The sequence below is a fragment of the Rhinolophus sinicus genome, linkage group LG12, assembly GCF_036562045.2.
Source record: "Rhinolophus sinicus isolate RSC01 linkage group LG12, ASM3656204v1, whole genome shotgun sequence".
NCBI classification, from domain to species: domain Eukaryota; kingdom Metazoa; phylum Chordata; class Mammalia; order Chiroptera; family Rhinolophidae; genus Rhinolophus; species Rhinolophus sinicus.
This window is the reverse complement of record NC_133761.1, coordinates 2,153,028-2,172,111: the sequence shown is the minus strand read 5'-3', so window position 1 is coordinate 2,172,111 and position 19,084 is coordinate 2,153,028. Positions and strand designations below refer to the sequence as shown.

Here is a 19,084-nt window from a genome sequence, read left to right as displayed (position 1 = left end):
ATTTTAAACTTGATGTGACCTAAACAAAACTCTGGATATCCCACTGTGATAGTTAATTTTATGTGTCAACTTGACTGGGCCATGGGGTGCCCAGGTATTTGGCCAAGCATTATTCTGGGTGTTTCTGGATGAATGTGACATGTAAGTTGAGACACTGAGTAAAGCAGATTGCTCTCCCTAATGTGGTGGGCCTTGTCTAATCAGCTGAAGGCCCGAATAATGCAAAAGGCTGACCCTTGCTGAATAGGAGGGCACTCCTCCTGCCGCCGCCCCTGAGCTGGGACATCAGTTTTTGCCTTCAGATTAGAACACCACCATCGGCTCTGTTGGTTCTCAGGCCTTCAGATTCAGACTGGAACTAATCACACCACCAGCTCTTCTGCGTGTCCAGCCTGCCAACTGCAGATCTCAGGGCTGTCAGCCTCCATAACCATGTGAGCCAATTCCTAATAAATTTCTCTTTCTACACACACACACACACACACACACACACACACTCACACTCACACACGCACACCTTCTTAGTTGTTTCTCTGGAGAATGCTGACCAATACCCCCACTATCAAACCCGTTTCTTCCTTAGTCTTCTCCATCTCATTAAACAATCAGTACTCATCCAGTTGCTCAAGGTAAACAACCTAGCAGCCATTTTTGATCCTCTATTTCCCTCATCTCGTACACGTCCACAATCCAGGAGCAAGGCCCATGGCGCCCGCCACAGCACGAATCCAGGGCCAGCCCCGCCCTACTCCCACCACTGCTGTGAGCTCACCACCTCCACCCCCACAGCCACCTCAGTCGAGGGCTCCGTTCCCAACAGCAACATGGCTGTGCCCCTCTGCCACCGTATGCCCACAGGGCATCCCATATATGACACACAGGGACCAATCACTAAAGGCCACGTGTCGTATAATTCCACTTAGATGACATGTCAAGAACAGGCAAATCTACAGAAAAAGAAGAGAGATGAGTGGTTGCCAAGGGCTGGGGGTGGCGGGAAGGGTGCGAAATAGGAAGTAACAGGGGTTTCTTTTGGGGATACAGGAAGTGTTCTAAAATTGACAACTCCGTGAATGTACTAAAAAACCACTAAACGGCACACATTAAGAGTGGATTTTATAACATATGAATTGCATCTCTATGAAGCTATCAAAGAAATAATTTAAAAATTCACTGCTCTCTTTTGGAGGGCAATTTGGGGCAAATCAATGTTCTTTTCTCGAACATGCAGGTAAGTGGGAATCCTGGCCAAGCTGACGTTGTTCCTTCATTTGTTAATGCCACCTGACAGGACAATCCTCTATGGAATCTATTCCTGACGGCAGAGGCTGAAGGAGTAAAACGAAGGACACCAGGCCCAGCCCTCTAGGAGATCATTTTGCCATTTTTTTGATTTTGGAACCTCTCAAGTCAGTTGACATTACGATGAGCTTAAAAAAGACAACCGTGAATATACCTCGAAGAGCGAAGGGCTTGGGAAGACAGACAAGAGGCAAGCGAACTTAACGGTGAAAAGCGGCCCAGCCGTTTGGACTTACTGGGCTCACGTAAACGCCTTGGTGGACGTCTCCAAACTGGCCCTCTCCAATACAGCGCCCAAGTTCTATTCTTTCTCTCTGAATCTCATAATCCCTGGCTGCAAAACAGAATCCACATGTCAAGAAATACTTACGAACAATCTCATTAGTGCAGAAACAACACTTGGCACATTTCATTTTATCGTCATCCACAAGTAAAAGTTTCATCAGTGACATGTCTTTCCAGACAACACTTTAAGCGTAGTGGCATTCTCTTAAACAGCATGTTAAAGGAGTTGACGGAAGTGCCACGGCACTGGGTGAACCAAAACGATGAGTTCCAGTACAGGCAGACTTTTTGGGTAGGTTTTAATGTCTGCTTTAGTTCACATCTATTTGATAGTTTTCTAAATAATTCCTCCAAATAATAAAGTATATGCTTAATTAATGAGCACTATTAGTCCAGGTATTAATATATGCAAGCTAAAAACCAGTTATTTAAAGCAATTATTTTACAAGTAACTAAAGTTTGTCAATGTGGAGGCAACACAAATTGTGTCATGAGTAACTGTACGTCCTGAAAGTTTAAGAGTGTCCCACTTTACTGTAACCTCATCGCGACATTATTCACGGAGCTAAGAGAGTTTAAAGAGGAAGCTTCTAAAAACTGGTTTCAAAATGAGATCAGTTGTGATCAGGTTGAACACATTACGTAAATTATGAATATTTTATACTTTTGAGAGCATTTGCTTCAAATTAATATATAGATTGTTGACTTATATATACAAAACCAATTATGTACAGGCTGTTGAGTTGAGGCACCTGGAAAGAAAATCTCCACTAGGAACCGAGGAGCTTGATTCTAATCCAATTAACTGCTCGGCCCGGATTTTGACGCCTTCCAGTCAGGAGCGCCATCCCACAGCCCACACTGCACACACCCCGCTAGTGTGGTCGTCCACAGGGTAAGATGACGGTCAAAGAGCTTACAACTTTCTCCTCGGTTTATCAAACTCTATAGCATGTAGAAAATTCAACCCAAATTTTAGGTGGTATTTTCCTCTTTAAAATCACTTTAGCTAGTAGTTCCATTGATTTCACAGCATGAGTAAACCAATGAAAAATAGTTTAAAAATAAAAGGTAACTGAAAATGGAAACATCCGTATCATTCCATAGGTTGCAATTGCAAGCAAATGCAGTTATTTTAAAGGAATCCTGTTACCTTCATCTATTCCATAGCTTTCTGTATTGCAATTAAGAGAGAAAAAAATTGGAAGACCTTGCTTAGAAAGAACTAATAGCAATTAGGTTAACAACAATAAACTCGGAGAGTACATTTCAATAATATTTACTTTGTTACATATTTTAACACAAATAAGATTTAAAAAGAGGACTAGGTACAAGTGAAAAAGCTATATCTCCGCAAGTTAACTTGATGTAATGTAAACCACGCTTTAAGGTTCTCGCCCATTAATTCCTATATGATAACTCCTTTTTGTGGGGTCTGGACACGAGTTAGTCATGTTGCACATTTACTACTCACCTCTGAACAATAAACATACAAATAAAATTTTGGCTTTTCTCCAGGAATGTAAAATTGACTATATGGCTAACCCAAAATTCCAACCTAAATGGAAACATTTTCCAAATTGCTACTGCAAGTCAAAAATGTGCCCACTGAAGTCTTGGCTTTTGCCTCTGTTTCGAATGGCTCTCAGTACAGAAGCTCTAGAAAGAGTCCCCCAGGGTTATGCACGCCTGAGAGAGGTGGTCGTGTGTTTCTCCTTGTTTCGGTAACATCTCCTCAATGTATACAGTAAATGTAGATTTGAGCATCTTTGGGAAGATTTACACAATAGGGCATTTCTATTACAAACATGTACAGCTTTACTGAAATCAGGGCCTCAGATGTGAATTATTACAGCCTCTACGGCTATAAGGTGGACTCACAATTGGGCCTCTTTCAAAGGTAGGTTTACAATTTGTTTTATGTGAATGAAATGTCAAGGGCATCTCCAATTCAAAATCTGGTACTAAATACTCCAACTCGAAATCCGGGCTTCCAGTTCTCCTCAACCAACAAGCAGCACAGTGGAGAGAAACCGAGTGCTGACACTTCTGGAAACTCCTTAAGGGGTCTCCCTCTCGCCCCACACCTCCCACCCGAGCTGTACAGACTGGATGTGGGGAGCTTTTGATAACAAGGACTATAAAGAACAATATTTCAGAGGGGAAACGCAATTCACTGAATATACACATTTAAAGAATCGAATACAGATGTACGTATTTAACTTGAAATAATACTTTCTACACAGAGGAAACACTCCAATCAATAAAGCTTATATTATCACAGAGCCAGAAAGCGAGAGGACAAACGCCCATCACTGCACTGAGTCACTACAGATCTCTGAGTTTCAGGCATATAAAATACAGAATTCTGCAAGTTGAAGAGTATTTCTGTTATGCATTCGACAAGGTATTAAAAATAGCTCTAAAAGGACAACAAATATGTAAAACTTTTAAACGTGAGATATTTAAAAGTTAAATGCCTGTCAAATCTGAAGGAAAACAAAATCAGCCGTCTACTTACTTGAGGGCATAGTGTAAGTATCTTCTTCGTCTATAATCTCAGCATAATCGTCTGTTTCTGTAGGAAAGGAAAGGGTATGTTGGAAGAGGTTAAATGTTTGACCTCCTAGCCTTTAACATAATTTGAAAGGCAAAATGGTCTGCCTAAATCCCCTACTATGCTGTCATCTTCTTAAAACACTATTACTCAATTTTTGCTCACACATGAGTCATTTATGGAAATAAAAGTGACATCATGCACCAGTGTGTTAGAAGACACAGACTTGTTTCTCAGAGGGCAAACAGAGCTAACACAGAAAGCCCTTGTGAAAAACAGAAAGACATGAAACCACCATGTATATGGTTCAAATCCACCTATCTGTCCTGACTGCGCAACGCCCCCTCGACTGCACCAAACACGTGTTGAAAACCACAGCGTATCTACTGGGATGTCTCCAACCGAGACCGGTATCTCCAAACACAGTGTCTGACGTGATTCATAATTAGACTCTACAGGGTAACACGAATGTTCTTCGGAAAACAAAAACAGCAGCCCCATTTTTGAGATTACTGGACTAATTCATTTCATTTGTTCAGAGTGAAAGCAACCCAAGAATTTCTCCCTTGTAACTTTTTCACTCAGATATTTGAAGAGCATACATTAATGTCAAAGGGTGACAGGCCAACCAAAAAGAATAAAACGAGAACAGCATATTCAAGTGAGTTCTCTTCTGAGAGAAGGTCAAGGGTTCCAGTGTTTCCATTTCTTCCTTTCAGTGATACAGTAACGTAAAAACCCACCACAGGACAGAAGGGTTACTGCTGATGTATTGCCCGGCCCACCCACCCCGACTGTTTCCTTTTGCTGGTTTTGCTGAGATGTAAGTGACATGTGACACTATATTGACTGGAGGTGGACAATAGAACGATGTGATACGTCGATATTGCAAGATGATCACCACAATGAGTCCAGTGAACACCTATCACTGATATTTTGGGGGCAGATGACATGGTTGTATTTAGAAGGGAGTCCCCTCCTTCTAAGACACACATGTGGAAATATTTACAGGTGGGATGGTATGATGCTCGCTGCTAAGTAATTTAGAGTGAAGAGACCAAGAAAACACGAGTGTCATGAGTTGGTAATTGCTGAAACTTGTAGATGGGGTTCATTATACTAGTTTCCCTTTTTAATGCCTACATGTTTCCTAATAAAAAGTTTTTTGAAAGTCCACCACCATATTAATGGGAGAAAAACCCATGTGAAGGAATCCACCACTCACTCGGGTAATGATCCCGCTGGAACATCTGGAAAGAGGGAAACCTCTAGTTGCTGCACGTGTAAGGATTTAAGCTGCTGGGCCAGGAAAGGAGTGGAGGTCCTTTCTGAATTATCATTTAAAGAGAGCTCTATTTTGATAACTTCATCTGGCAGCCACTGTAAACCCCCAAGAAACTAAAAGCTCAAAGTTCTTTCTTCTGTGATGCCATTATTACTTCATTCAGGTATTAAATTATAGGCACCAAAGAAAACAGAGGCTGTATATCTAGTTCACGCCCTCTAGGATGTCAATCCTTCCCCCTGCTACTAGGGCAATGACTGAGATCAAACCTAAGCGCTCCTGGGAGAATTCCTTTCTTCATTTGTAATCATCATTTACAATGATTAAAGTTAAAAAAAATTTTCAGCTGGCAGAATGTAAAGTCAATAAATTAATTCTCTTTAAGACATTGAGCAAATATAACCTGTTTGTAGGTCCAATGTGCCAGGTGGACAACCTGCATTATTCCTACAGGTTTATAAATAATACTATGTACGGGATTAAAGGAAAACATCGAATCTTCCCCAAACCTTACAGTCTTTCGTTTCTCTATTTCTCCCTCTGCTCCTGCTCTTGGTAAACTGTCATGTTCTAGGCTTTCATGCAGGATGGCTTAACAAAAGACACTGTGAAATGACATCTGGGGACAGAGGGAGCGACTCAGGCACCTGTGAGGAACGGGACTAAGTGGCAGGTGGGGGAGGAAACGACTCTCACAGCAAGACCAGTTTCTCTCTCTATCGGGTAATCTACTAAGCTCAGCTTCATGCCACTCCCCTCAGAAAGCTGATGTGACTGAGGCTGAATTGCCACAATCAAACGCTGCCCTTCCTGCCTGCTGTCACACAAAGCATGGACCTTTGGAGGAAAGGGCACCGGCGGACGCTGCACTGGCAGGACGCGGGCTTGAGAGCTGCTCAGCCATCCTCCCTGCGTCCCTCCCAGCTGCTCAGGAATCTGCAGCAGCCCCTGCACTCGGCCCCCAGCTTCACTAAGGAAATGTTCTGGACCAATCCACTGCACAGGCACCGAGGGATCCCACGGCCGTGGGGGTCACTGCCCGCCCGTCCTCAAGCCTCTTTCTCGGAGGGCGGGTGTCTGCTGCCTGTGGAGAAGGTACGAGACTACCCACAGCAAAGCAGTGACTCTCGCGGGTAAGGGCTCCCCACGCGTGACAGCGCCTGCTGGCTCAGGGCCGCTTCCGCTTTCAGCCAGGGTGACCGCCTCAGAGACGCCTCCTCAAGCGAACCTGCCCCCCACCCGCACCCCCTATGCGCCCATCACTCTTCATCACATTGCCTCATTTCTCGTCCTTGGAACCTATCCTTGCCAGCTGCCTGGCAGCCCTTGGTTCCTTGTCCACTGCCTGCCCCGTGCCCAGAACGGGGCCCCCATGAGGGCGGGGCCCTGTGGGTCTTGTTTATCACGATGTTCCTGGCACCCAGGCAGTGCCCGGCACAGAGAAGGCACTCGGCAAGTCCTTGCTGAACAAGAACAAACGCACTGTGGTGACACAGGGAGTGAACGGCGTGTCCCGATGCTGGGGAAGGGAAGCCATGTCACTTGTGCGAGGCCAAGTGGTGAAGGTGGGAGCCGCAATGCTCAGGACAAAGCACAGACGACACATTTGGGGGGGGACCTGCTTGGCCTTGAGAAGTCACCTCCCGGGCTCAGGTGTGAAATGAGAACACGCACCCCAGGGGTGTTAGGAGGCTCACACTGCCACACAGCTTCTCCTGCTTCTTCTGGGCTCTGGGGACGGGGAGGGAGCTGGGCTTCCTTCCTGGTCTGACAGCGATGGCTTCCAGGGCGGCCTGTTTATAAAGCCCTCAGTGGAGATACTGACCTCTGCAACACTTTGAAGGAGTACAGACAAATGGCTAACATGTATCAGGCTAGCACACCAAACTGATTTGGGAAAAACCAAGTTGCAGGCACTTCAATTCAGCCACAGTCACTGTAAAGAACCTGTAAATCTCCCTTTGACGCTCTGTGAATTCTATATGAAGCCTTTGGGGACTATCAAGGCTTTCCGGGAATTATTCACGAGGACACTTGGGTGCAGGTGTGTGTACTGAGGGGTAATGGGAGTGGAGAAGTTCTGCTGCCACGAACGGAGCTCGTGTCGCTCCTGAGCTGGTTCTCATGGAGCAACAGCCAGCACTGCAGAAGGTAACGGACCCCCTGAGGTGCTGCTGGAACCCCCACAGGCGTCTGCACTGGCAGCACTCGCCGTGTTCCTCCAAGGATTCTGGATGCTGATTTGGTTCTATTCTGTATTTTTCTTTCCTGGCTGTTAGGATTATGGATAGTATGACACTGACAGAAGTATATTTACATACTCCAGGGCCTCTGAAAAATTGGAGCCCAGGCTAAAACTGCCTGGGCCTCCAAAACAATGGCATGATCCAAGGAAAATATAAGAAAAAGGGAGACAGGTTCAAAGAGCTGGGCACAAATGAAGCAGGTAGGTCTGCATCCCCACTTAGTATTGAAGATGGCAGCTATTAATAGTATTCTTGAGAGTGTTTGCCCCATGCCAGACATGCTCTGCACAATCCCGTATACTGCCATTTAATCCCTGGGAAAATCCAGAGGTGGCACTGTTATCATCACGCCTGTGTCACAGGCAGGGCACTGAGGCACCAGAGGACATGTAAGCTTCTCACGGTCCCACATCGATCAGCGCGGGCTGGCTGGCATCAGAGCGCTCCAGCACACGGCCTTCCACACGCTGAGGGGCACCTTTCCTTGTGAGACATGGACTGTCCCCCAGGGATATTCTGGGGACACCCCCACCCCCACCCCGGCCCCTGGCACACCTTTGCTGCAGGGCTGCTTGTAGGAAGGCTCACTGGGCCTGTGTACTTGGGAGACAATTTTGGATCCCTGGCCCATGAGTTAAATATTTCAAAAATAAACACCAAAAAAAAGAGACTTCTAAAACCCTGGACAGTGTTATAATTTGAAAGGCTTGGTATCACAATATGTGGTAAAGTAAAAACGACAGGGAGACATAGACAAAAGACAGAAACGCACAGGTCAGAAATGAGAAAAGTACTGAGTTCTCATCTTAAAGCAAGGTGAAAAGAGACGCAGTAAAGTCCCTTCTGAAAACATGGACACGCACAGAAAGAGCCTGGTGCGCTGGGGTCACTGGGCGGGGGTCGTCCTGGAGTCTGGGAGGGACGCTGGTGGACAATGAACATCATCCATTGCTTGGAAATAAAAGCAGCTGCACAAATGCCTTCAGGCTCCACATTCCTGAAACGCTGGCAGCCTGCTGAGCTTTCCTGGAAGAGGCTGCAGACAACGTGATTCTGTCACCCGCCTCCTCTGCTCGCCTGGCAGGAAACAGTGCGCTTTCCCCCTGGTGGTGCTGGTGTTGGCTTGGACACCTGCATTCTGACACCTTGTTCCCCTGCCTGGCCTCCCCGCCCCTCAGGAAGTGTGGATGAGTTGCCAATCCCGCAGGGTGACATCTGCAGTGACTAGACGGCTTCGGCAGCTCAGGGGACTCACCAGTTGCACTGCTTCTTATCCAACCTGGGAAACCCAGACTCGCCCTTAACCCTGCAGCCCTGGGAAGCGGTGGGATGAGTTCTTTCCTGGAAGCAAGGAAGCACCCCGCCGGCCCTGTGATACTCACGAGCTCATTTAGCTGCGACCCAGCCGAGGCATCGGCCACCTGTCCCCACATAAGGCCAGAAAGCGATATTTCAGACTTTGCTGGTCACACAGTCTGCACTGAAAGCCTTCAGCTCTGCCGTCCACAGCACAGCGTGTAAACGAAAGGTGTGGCTGTGTCCCAGGGAAACTTTACTACGGACACTGGAGTTTGAAGCACAGGGTTTCCATGCCACAAATACTATTCTTTGGATCAATCCCCAACCATTGAAAGACATAATAATTATTCTTAGCTCAGGGGCAGTATGACAACAGGGGGGGGGGCCTACTTGGCCCGGGGACCTGGGTTTGCAGACCCCCGACCTAGACCAAGTGATTAAATGCTTAAGGCTCAGCTTACGCGCCTGTAGAATGGGAATAATAGCACTTGCCCCACCTAATTTATAGTCCTGGGAAATTCAAACGTGGGCAAATGCACGGAAATGCTTTCCTTCCGTAAATAATGTGGGCACAGCCACCTAAGCAGACCTCTGTTTGAGTCCTTACGCTCAGTAATTCTTGTGACAAGCACGGCGACTTCACAGACGAAGACACAGCAGATGAAGCAGTTCGCTCACAACCACTCAGTCAGCCGGTGACAGGACGGGGCAGTGGGAGGCCAGACCTGACAGCTGACCACTCACTCATCGCCCAGCAGCTGCGGGCTGGTCAGTGTGGGCTGGTCAGTGTCTGAGCCCTCTGGTGGTCAGTGTCCCCACCTGCGTGACGGTGAGGACACATGCTCTGAGAATGAGGATTCACGGCAGACGTGCTCCTCCCAAGAGGCAATCTAGAAATGAGCTCGGCCCTTCGTGCTGAAGTCTCATGAAGAAGACACGCTTTCCCAAAGTCATAGTTACGTGCTCTCTGTGCTCATTAAGCTGAAGTGACCAATCCCACCACAAAAATGCACACAGATGAAATCTTCAGTAAAAGCGACCTTTCAGTTAATTGTGAGGGGAAAAAAATGCACCTCCCCCTTAATTTTAGTGTAAACAATCTTACTCCTTTCGTCTGAAAGAGTATAAAGTTTCATGCAGCCCGTGCACAAAGTAAATGGGAAACGTAAGACACTACACGTGACTTTTCAATGTCCAGTTTATTAAGTGCTATCAACAACTGCCTGAAAAAGCACCTTCTCACCACCGCTGACATTTCTCTAATTAGTTTGTGTGACTTACTCATTAGTTCGCATTCTTTCCTGTCCACTACCTCACTCCCAAACTCAGGATTACTGCATTTATGCACGTACTTGGGAAATAGTGGCTGGATCTCTCCCATTTCCTGCTTTCAAGTAGGACAAATCTTGCTGAATGATACTATTTTGACAGTTTTCCTACAACTCTGAAGTTTTAATCATGAAATCTAGAAAACTCACTATGAATACATACAACTCAAACTTACCACTCAGACGTGATAAATGACAGTTACCCTTTCCACGTCAAAGCCCTACACAATTTTCAGGAGATCATTTGTTCACACTGTCACTTTTCATACTTGTTCTCTTGGATCAAACCCCATTTTGCCTTTCATTGAATACTGAACTATGTTTATATCAATAAGTAATTATCTCATATTAGTAACATGAATGTGAAAAGAAATATTACCGTCCCCACTAATTTCATCTGCAGATCCAGGAGGCATGCAAAGAAAGGGGGGGAGCAGGAAGAGAGGGAAGGAGAGAGAGGAAAGGGGGGAGGGGAGAGAGGGAAAACACTATTAAAATGACAAGTAAATCAAAGTGCAAAGAAAACAAAAAATTTACCCCCCAAGGTCTAATTCCAAAGACAAAAGAGAGATTGCAGCAGGAAGTGTGCTGACACGATTTAAAGCATTTCGCGGAGTTCTAGGCAGGCAACACATTATACAAAGTTACAGAGCAGCGCTGTTGACTTTAAGTCGGTTTCTACCACACTGAGCAAAACTAACTGCATCGCCTCTCACAATTAAATGTCCAAAACGGCTTCTACCCCCTCACCGGGAATTTGTCCCCTTAGAGAAAACGAAAACAGCTGGTCCTGAGAGTGTGCTTAACGATGACCAGGGGCCCGGCCCTGCTGGGGCCCTTCTGGGGAGCCCAGCACGCAAGCGTGAGGAGTCGGGTACTCGAAGATCTGAGGACAAGTCAAGTTTCCATTTCCATTTATGCAGCATTGGAAGAAGTTCTGTTCCATCATTACAAATACTCTCTGCTTTTCTAGAACACCCTCTACAGCACGTGAACAGCTGCCCTGAAGCACAAAAGCAGACCACAGGCGCTCACTCTGGCCACTCATTCCCCTTCCCTGGGCCGCATGCTGCACCAGGAAACCCACACGGCAAACACGGGCCCTGCCGCCTCTGCGGTGTGACGCTGAGACCCACTGATGGACCCGGAGTGCTACTTCTTGCCCTGCCCTGCATGTACAATCTGCAAACAGGCCAACAAAGTCTTCCGTCAGCAGGGCAGCATGAAGACCTGCAGGAGAGCTCTCGCCGCTGTGTGGCTGCCGGGTAGTGGGCAGCACACAGGGACACCAGTAAAGGGGTGCCCTGTGCAGGGCCAGTTACAAGCGTCTGGTTAGACCCGCTCGCGGCCCGGGCGCCGGGTTAGTAAGAGCCTGTGCAGGTGTGAGCGCAGTACCAGCAGGAGGAGGGTCGTGGGCACAGAAGACCAGAGGGAGAAAGCGCCTGGCCTTCTTAACTTTATGCGGGCGGGGACTGACTCCTTTACAGAGAGGCAGGAGGAGGAGAGAGAAAAACAGAAACATTATTTCAATTCGAAAGGACACTATGTTACAAGTTAAGGTATACTATAAAAACAAACACAAAATTGTAATGTTTTATTTGACTACTGATACTATTTCTCACTATGATTGACTTGGGTTTTAAAAAACGTATTAACATTTTAAAACGCAATTTCCTCTTATAGCAAAGATTAGCATTAGATACAGAAACTTCTCAAGACATAAGCAGAGTCTCCACGGAGCCAAGTGAGGCATACGTATCTTTACAGGTAACAAATCCGAAACAAAAGGAAACAAGACAAAAAACAAAGACCAATAAATAATTCAAGGAACATCTAACATGCAACCATAAAGACAAAATGGCAGAATACTAGCAGATCTTGATTTGTGAAACAGCTTTATGAGCAATTTCCCCAAACCATCAGCAAAGACACCAACACACAGAGCTAAGGGGACATCTTAAATAAATTACCTTAACATAAAAACTGGTGATGAGCTTGTTTGGACATATAGGATGCAAAGCCCCTTCCCACGGCATCATTTACACATTCACTCCCTCATTCACACACTCCAAACTCATCTGAAAGCCAACTCTGTGTTAGGCAACTGCTGGACCACTAGATACATCCTAGTCCTCTAGGATCTCACTGCACAAAAGAAAACAGAGAAGCAACAATTATATGTGGTAAGAGCATCAGTGGGCATAACAAAATGAAGTCAAACAACGGACACACAGCAAAGCCCTTTAAGATGCAGCGCTGATAACATGTGACAGAGGAGACATAGGTGGCATGAACATTTAACAACAGACCCACAGGGGCCGATCAAGAAAAATGAGGACGTTAGGTGTGGGCCGAGGCAGAGCATGGGTCAGAGTCAAGGTGGCACAACTTACGGATGTATCAATGCATTAGGAGCAGAAATGAGAAGAAGCGACATAAAATCTAGTGGTATTTTCGGACGGTATCCTGTGATTCCAACAACATTTAAGGCAACATCAAGGGCATCACAAGCTCAGACCAAGTGGATAATGTACTTTCCTTTCATCTCTAGTTACACACACAAATAAAGCAACAGACCTGTCTGACCAGAACTCTCAATCTGTGCCTCTCCTCAGACGTTGGTTTAGTGTTGACAAAGTTGAACTTTATCTGAGCCCCGTGTTCCGAAAATGGTCCTTCTGGGAAATCATCCAACCTGGGGTTGTCATGGGAACAACCCTGCCCTCAACAGTGTTAAAGATCCATGAATCCCTAACGATGCTCAGAAGAGAAAACGCCATAAACAACAACAACAACATCTGGCTAGGGAGGCAGCTTGTTATTTAAGAATTGGTAAATGAAGGGAAAGAATAAGGCATTTCTCTTTAGCTGACGAAGGCAAATTATCTTTAGAAGTATTCCAGCTAAATAACCGAGGAAGAAATGACAGAATTTGCATGTCACTGTTTTACGACCGCTCATGAAATCCAGGCATGGACATCAGTAGCTGCCGAAGCCATGAGGTAAAACGCTCAGGGGAACTCTATAATGGATGCATCACAGGCTGACCAAACCTACCCATGGGTCTTACGTCACAGAGAGAGAGCCAGGTGTCATGCACGTAACCATGACTTATTCTTGTAAAAAACAAAATTCACGGAGCCCGACTCTGATCAGAGTTCTCTCGATCCTCACAACTGGCTTCCAGGAAATACCGGGGCCTGAGAGGAACGCCGTCAACACATCACAGAGATGTGATCGGCCATATCCAGTGTGGGGAACAATAGCGTGACACAATTTCTTCAACAAATAAACTGCAATCAGGAAAACAAACAAAAAAAGAGTCCTACCCGAGAGATACAGGAAAAGACAGGAGCTACAGCAAACCAAGTTCAACAAGCAATGCTCATCTGACTCTCAGATGCTTTAAAACGCCCACTGGGAGACACGTGCTTTTGAAAGGGGGCGGAGACAGAGATGAGCTGCAATTAACTAGTCTTTCTTTACTCTTTGTATGTCTGAAGTTTCCCATGATAAAAGGTTTTTAAAAAATGAAACATTCAAAAGCATAACAATATCCATTCACTTAAGTTTCTTGCTTGTGAAAGTATCAAATATTTTTGTCCTGACTCATGCAGTTTGATTTTAATAAATTACACAATTATTATGTAGCCACAACATGCTACAGACTGGTGGGGTGGGAGGGGAGGGCGGAGAAGCCTTGATATCAAATTCTAGAATTTATACTAAAGTTCCAAAGTTTCAAGCCGTCCTTTAAAATTTTTTTTCTGTAAAGGAAATAAATAAAATGGCCTTTTGATATTAGCAATATCTGTTTTTATATTTAGCAGGATGACACTTGGGCTGCTTGTATTTTAGGAATACAATTTTTAAAGATTATTAAAGTTCATTCATGATTGTGCTAATAATTTTGGCCAGAGGACTAAGGTTAGGAGCCAAGCACACCCAAACACTGTCCATCGTGACGCATGTTTTTATAGAGACAGAAATGCACTTTTGCCCCAAGTCTCTCGGCAGCAGTGCGTTACCCCGTACTGTATGGAGGCCACAGGGAGAAGACGGGACTACTCTCCACCTGGAAACAAAATTCACAGGTCAAGGGAACAGACGAGTGCGGCCAGGAAAGAGTCTGTAAAGAAAACATCCTCTTTCAATGTGTGTTGTGCTCACTACTGCTCTGCTTTGCCTTTGGGCTCTTCGTCATGAGACAGCGTCTCAGCTGCTCCCTGGCAGGGGCCCAACAAGTGAGCGTCTCCACCGTGCCTGCAGCTCAGAGAGGAGGTTCAGGTCAAGGGCGCTGCTTTACCACATGACGTAGACACTTCAGCGCCCACGTGCCACTGGAGCATTTCTCTCAACTCTCTCAGAAACTGAGAGGAGAGGGACGTACATGATTAAGCAGCACCCTCAGATGGCAAGAGGCAAAGAGAGCTTGAATGACGGCGTGGTGGGGGAGGCGGGCTGGGAGCAGGGCGGCAGGGCGGGGCATTGAGACGATTCACTTCCTTCCTCAGGCTCAAGCCACTTCCTGTCTATACCCAGTGAGAGACGAGGGCAAGCCTGGGGGCTGAGTCTCTGCTAACACCACTGGTGAGCTGAGGAGAATTCCCTGTGCGCCAGGTACTTACTGGGAAGATGTCAGTACCATCCAGTACTTACCACTCTGCACACAAAACGATCAGCGGCACTAATGTGATGAAATTATGCCATAAAGCATATAATTTACAAAAACTACTCTAAATGTGGCATTTTAAAAAAATTCCCGAAAGCTGGCATTTAAATCAAGCTTTCAGCAGCAGACAGACTACCCTGTAAATCCAGCATTATCAAAATTGACACTGGGAAGTAAACCATACAAAACAATTGCTTCACACCTGAAAGCAGGGCAGACTTTTGAATTTCAACCTGAGTGTCTGTCAGAAATGAGTCAGTGCCAGCTATTCCCAGCGAAGGGGGAGCCACGAAGGAATCACGCTTCTAAGTACCCCTCCCTTCCTTCCCCGCCCAGCGGACACGGCCCAGCCCCTGCAGGAGTCAGCGGGGTCTCACGCAGGGGCAGTGGGCTTCCAAGTGCAAGATCCGGCGCCCCACTCAGGTTCTCGAGCGCTGAGACTCTGAGCTGCCAAGTCTCCTCATCTGTACGTGGGGATATTACTGCAGGAACGGTCCTGAGGCTTACACAAGCTAACACACGTGAATGGGCCTCATTCATGTGTGACTACGTATGTCTACAAAGCAGTGACATAGCAATGAATGGATGACACACCTGTATTTCAGAGATGACAGGAAAAGAGAAAAAATGCAATAATTACTATGGACTATGTACACATCACCTTGTTATATTTTACAGAAGTTTACAAACTACTTTTGCATGTGTAAAATAGTTGTAGAATTTGTAATAAAGCAGGTTAATGAAAATAACATTTACTTTGTTAAGTATATTTCAGTTTAGAATAATTGTCAGTCACTAATGTGAAAAACCTAAAAATAATTTCATATAAAGGAAATGATATTGAATGATTAACAACTAAACCAAAAGAATCGGTTACAAAGTAAAAACAAACAAATGTTATTTGCAATAAATATTGAAAAAGTCTCCTCACAAAGGAATCAGCAGAGACATCCAACCAAACATTTCTGCCCACAGGAAACGGCCACTGTGCTGGTTTCACGACGGAAATGAAAGAGAAAACCTGTTTCACAGTCGCCTCATGCGCGATGCAGACAGTTCACAAGCCCGCAGGCACCAAGGCTGAGCCTGCAGCTCTCCTCGCACCCACCTGTGGCACCCACCCACTGTCCCCCCACCTACTGCCCCACCTACTGTGGCACCCACCTACTGTCCCCCCACCCACCTACTGCCCCCCCACCTATCTACTCCTCCCCACCTACTGTCCCCCCACCTATGGTTTTACGGCTTAACAGAGGCCTGGTTATTAACAAAACAAAGCAAATCCTAAGACACAAAACCAACAGAACAAAAACAATTGATTCTTTCAAGACGTTTAAATTCAGCTTTCTTCACTCATTTTCCTTGGAAATATCTGCTTCCGGGGACCTGTCACCCACACAGACTTCGCTCAGGCTCCCCTCCCGATCCAGGTCACACTCCGGCTATGACCGCCTACAGACCTCTTATTATAAGCACCAGCCTCTCCGTTCTAAGTTCTACCTGAGCTCCATAATATCTAAGTGCAAGTTTCCTAAAAACTGAATAATTAGGCTAAAAAAATTACTTGAGGCCGTGTAGATCTGTTCACCTTACACTTATTTTTATAGAGAAACCTTGCCTAGGTTCCAAAGAAACTCTTCATATATTCAACACCAATTGTAACTGTGATCTTACTGAAGGTCTGAGAACTACATTTCCTCTGCAAGGAAATGTGAATGAGAGCCTGGTATCACGTCTCTGGAAGGTAAGGACACTGTTTCATTTCCCAGCCAGGGATCCATCAAGAGCTGAAAACTCCAGTTATCATGACCCTTATTCTGTCACCTAGCCTCCACACCCCTTGCCTAAAACCTCCTCAAAAGCATCCAGGAAAACTGGGTGACCAGCTCCCGGGAATCCAGCAGCTGTCAGTGTCACTGCTGGCTCTGAGCACACCTGCCTTTCTGCCGTCTGCTCCCGCTACCTGGATGCATTCCTCCATGTCCCAGCTTGTGTCCACACCTTGCGCTGGCACTCATCGGTTCATTTGAAGCCATTACTAAGCACTTAAGTCCCAGACAATAAACAGACAGAGTATGGCTTTACCTATGATGGGGCTGCGGTCTAGAGGACAAGGGGCTTTGCTTCTAAAATGATTACATCCACGTAATGCCCAGAGAGCTGTACAGTGGGCTAGAGAACCCCGAGGAAAAAAAGTGCTGGAGTAGTCAGGGAAGGCTTCCAGGAGGTGGTGACATCTGAAGCTGGTCTTGAAGGTAAGGTAAGACCTTTCCAGTGGTGAATAGAAGCATCTTCCCAAGTACTTCTTCATCTATACTTGGGGCAAATTCCCTTACGTTGGGGCTAAAATACCATAGAGCCTGGAGGACAGTTATAACCTGAATTCCAACCCCAGCTCCATCCTTTTCAAGCTGTGTGAAACTGAACCAGTTTGTTTCCTCTCGGAATTTCTTTCCTCATATCTGTGAAATGGGGGGATGAAAAGTCAGGCTTAAACAAGACAATATCTAATGCCATGCGCAGCACGCTCAACCCTCAGGAAGAAGATATGTGTCCCTACTAGCTGCATGTGAGTCCTGACTACCCTGCCCCTGTGTCCCCTAGCCCTCTACGCTGCTCCTCGCTGCTCCCAACACCGAGGCCTGCATTGCCAGCCTCTGCTTCTGGGCCCAGTGCTCTCTGTCCCTCGGTGTCTGCGGGATGCCATCTCTCACTCCATTCAGTGACCTGCCCACGTCACCTGACCACAGGTGACAGCACCCCTCCACCCCCCGCTGCACAATGGCTAGTGTCTCTGGTCTGTCTCCTCCACAGAACGTCAACTACATGAAGGAGGGATTTGCCTTTGGTCATGATCACGCCCCGGCATCTAGAACAGTGCCTGGTACACAGCAGGTGCTCAGGAAGTATTTGCTGACTGAGTTAGCATAAAACAGGAAACGGACAGCAGAAGAACACCCAGTTTGTAGGGGTCATAGGCAGTAAATGAGACAGAGCATGACAGAAGCACAGTCACGGCCCGCAGGCCGACACACCACAGCCTCGGCCCACAGCCCAGAGACAGAGCTGGCACTGCAGACGGCGAGCTCCAACCCACGCGAGGGCAGCTGGGGCCTCTGCCCCAGTGTTACTGCACCCACATGGTCCAGGGTTTCCAGGTCACTGGGTAAAGAAATAGCCTTGAGCTTTAGTAACAGGACCGGGTTTCTAGGTATCAGCTTAACAGCATAGGGATCAAGCGAAAGACATAAGCTGCTGCTGGCTAGGCTGGTAAGAGGGTGTTTTCTGGTCTTTGTGGAAGATGCAAATACCCCACTGTTAGTCCAGTTCCACCGAAGTGAGCAAGCCATCGGGGAACGACGATGGATCAGCAGCAACCTACAAAGGCTGGCGCGCTCACCAAGTCACCCTGGGACACTGGGCGCGCTGGCTGGACCCGTGAGTCACCAAAGTGGTCTGATACGGACAGTGTTACTGACTGAGGGACGGAGACACTGACACGTGAAGATACAAAGAACATCCTGGAGGACAGAATGCTTGAGCAGAACCACAGGAGGAAGAAGGTGGGCGGAGGGGCAAACTCCCAAATTCATTTGGCTAAAAGCAATGTGGGGAGGGCGAGGGGAAGGGCTGAGCTAAGGAGCCTAAACTCCGTCTGATGGATCACAAGTGATTCCTGAAACCTGACCGGAGAATCGCCTGTTTAATTCCATAAAGCTGGAAGCAATCAAAGACTTCATATTGGGAGGGGACTGAAGTTGAACTTCTAGTTCAGCGATAACTAGGCAGAAATACCCGAGGCAGAAGCACAAAGGATGTACCACCCAGAGGCTGGGTGACGACCAGTTAGTCGCTAAAGAAGCTCCAAGGTTTGACAAGTGAACACCTGAGACGCGGATAAAAAGGGGTTGGGGAGTTAGGAGGCACGAGAGCCAAGGTACCAGGCAGACCTGCTGTGTTTCAGCACTGGCGGTAGAGTCCTGACACCTAACGGATGGAGTGACTGGAGCATGTGCACACACACACACACACACACACACACACACACACAGAGGCACGTCAGCAGCCCCGGGGCCTCACGCCTGGGCAGGCCAGCAGACGGCCCAGAGC

At 46.7% G+C, this 19,084-nt stretch overlaps 1 protein-coding gene across 22 annotated transcripts in view; it reads right to left on the bottom strand.

The window, feature by feature from the left end:
* PTK2 (protein tyrosine kinase 2) overlaps positions 1-19,084 on the bottom strand; it is a 166,668-nt gene that overhangs the window by 50,844 nt on the left and 96,740 nt on the right. For 6 of the 22 annotated variants that reach the window (XM_074316377.1, XM_074316376.1, XM_074316391.1 and 3 more), the window contains 5 exons: positions 11,698-11,781; positions 10,682-10,699; positions 4,109-4,165; positions 2,741-2,761; positions 1,539-1,636 (listed from right to left, as the gene is read on the bottom strand). In XM_074316377.1, the coding sequence (XP_074172478.1) occupies positions 1,539-1,636; positions 2,741-2,761; positions 4,109-4,165; positions 10,682-10,699; positions 11,698-11,781 (278 nt within the window). The remainder of the gene's footprint in view (positions 1-1,538; positions 1,637-2,740; positions 2,762-4,108; positions 4,166-10,681; positions 10,700-11,697; positions 11,782-19,084) is intronic. The other 16 variants (XM_074316388.1, XM_074316387.1, XM_074316393.1 and 13 more) reach the window with 5 other exon arrangements.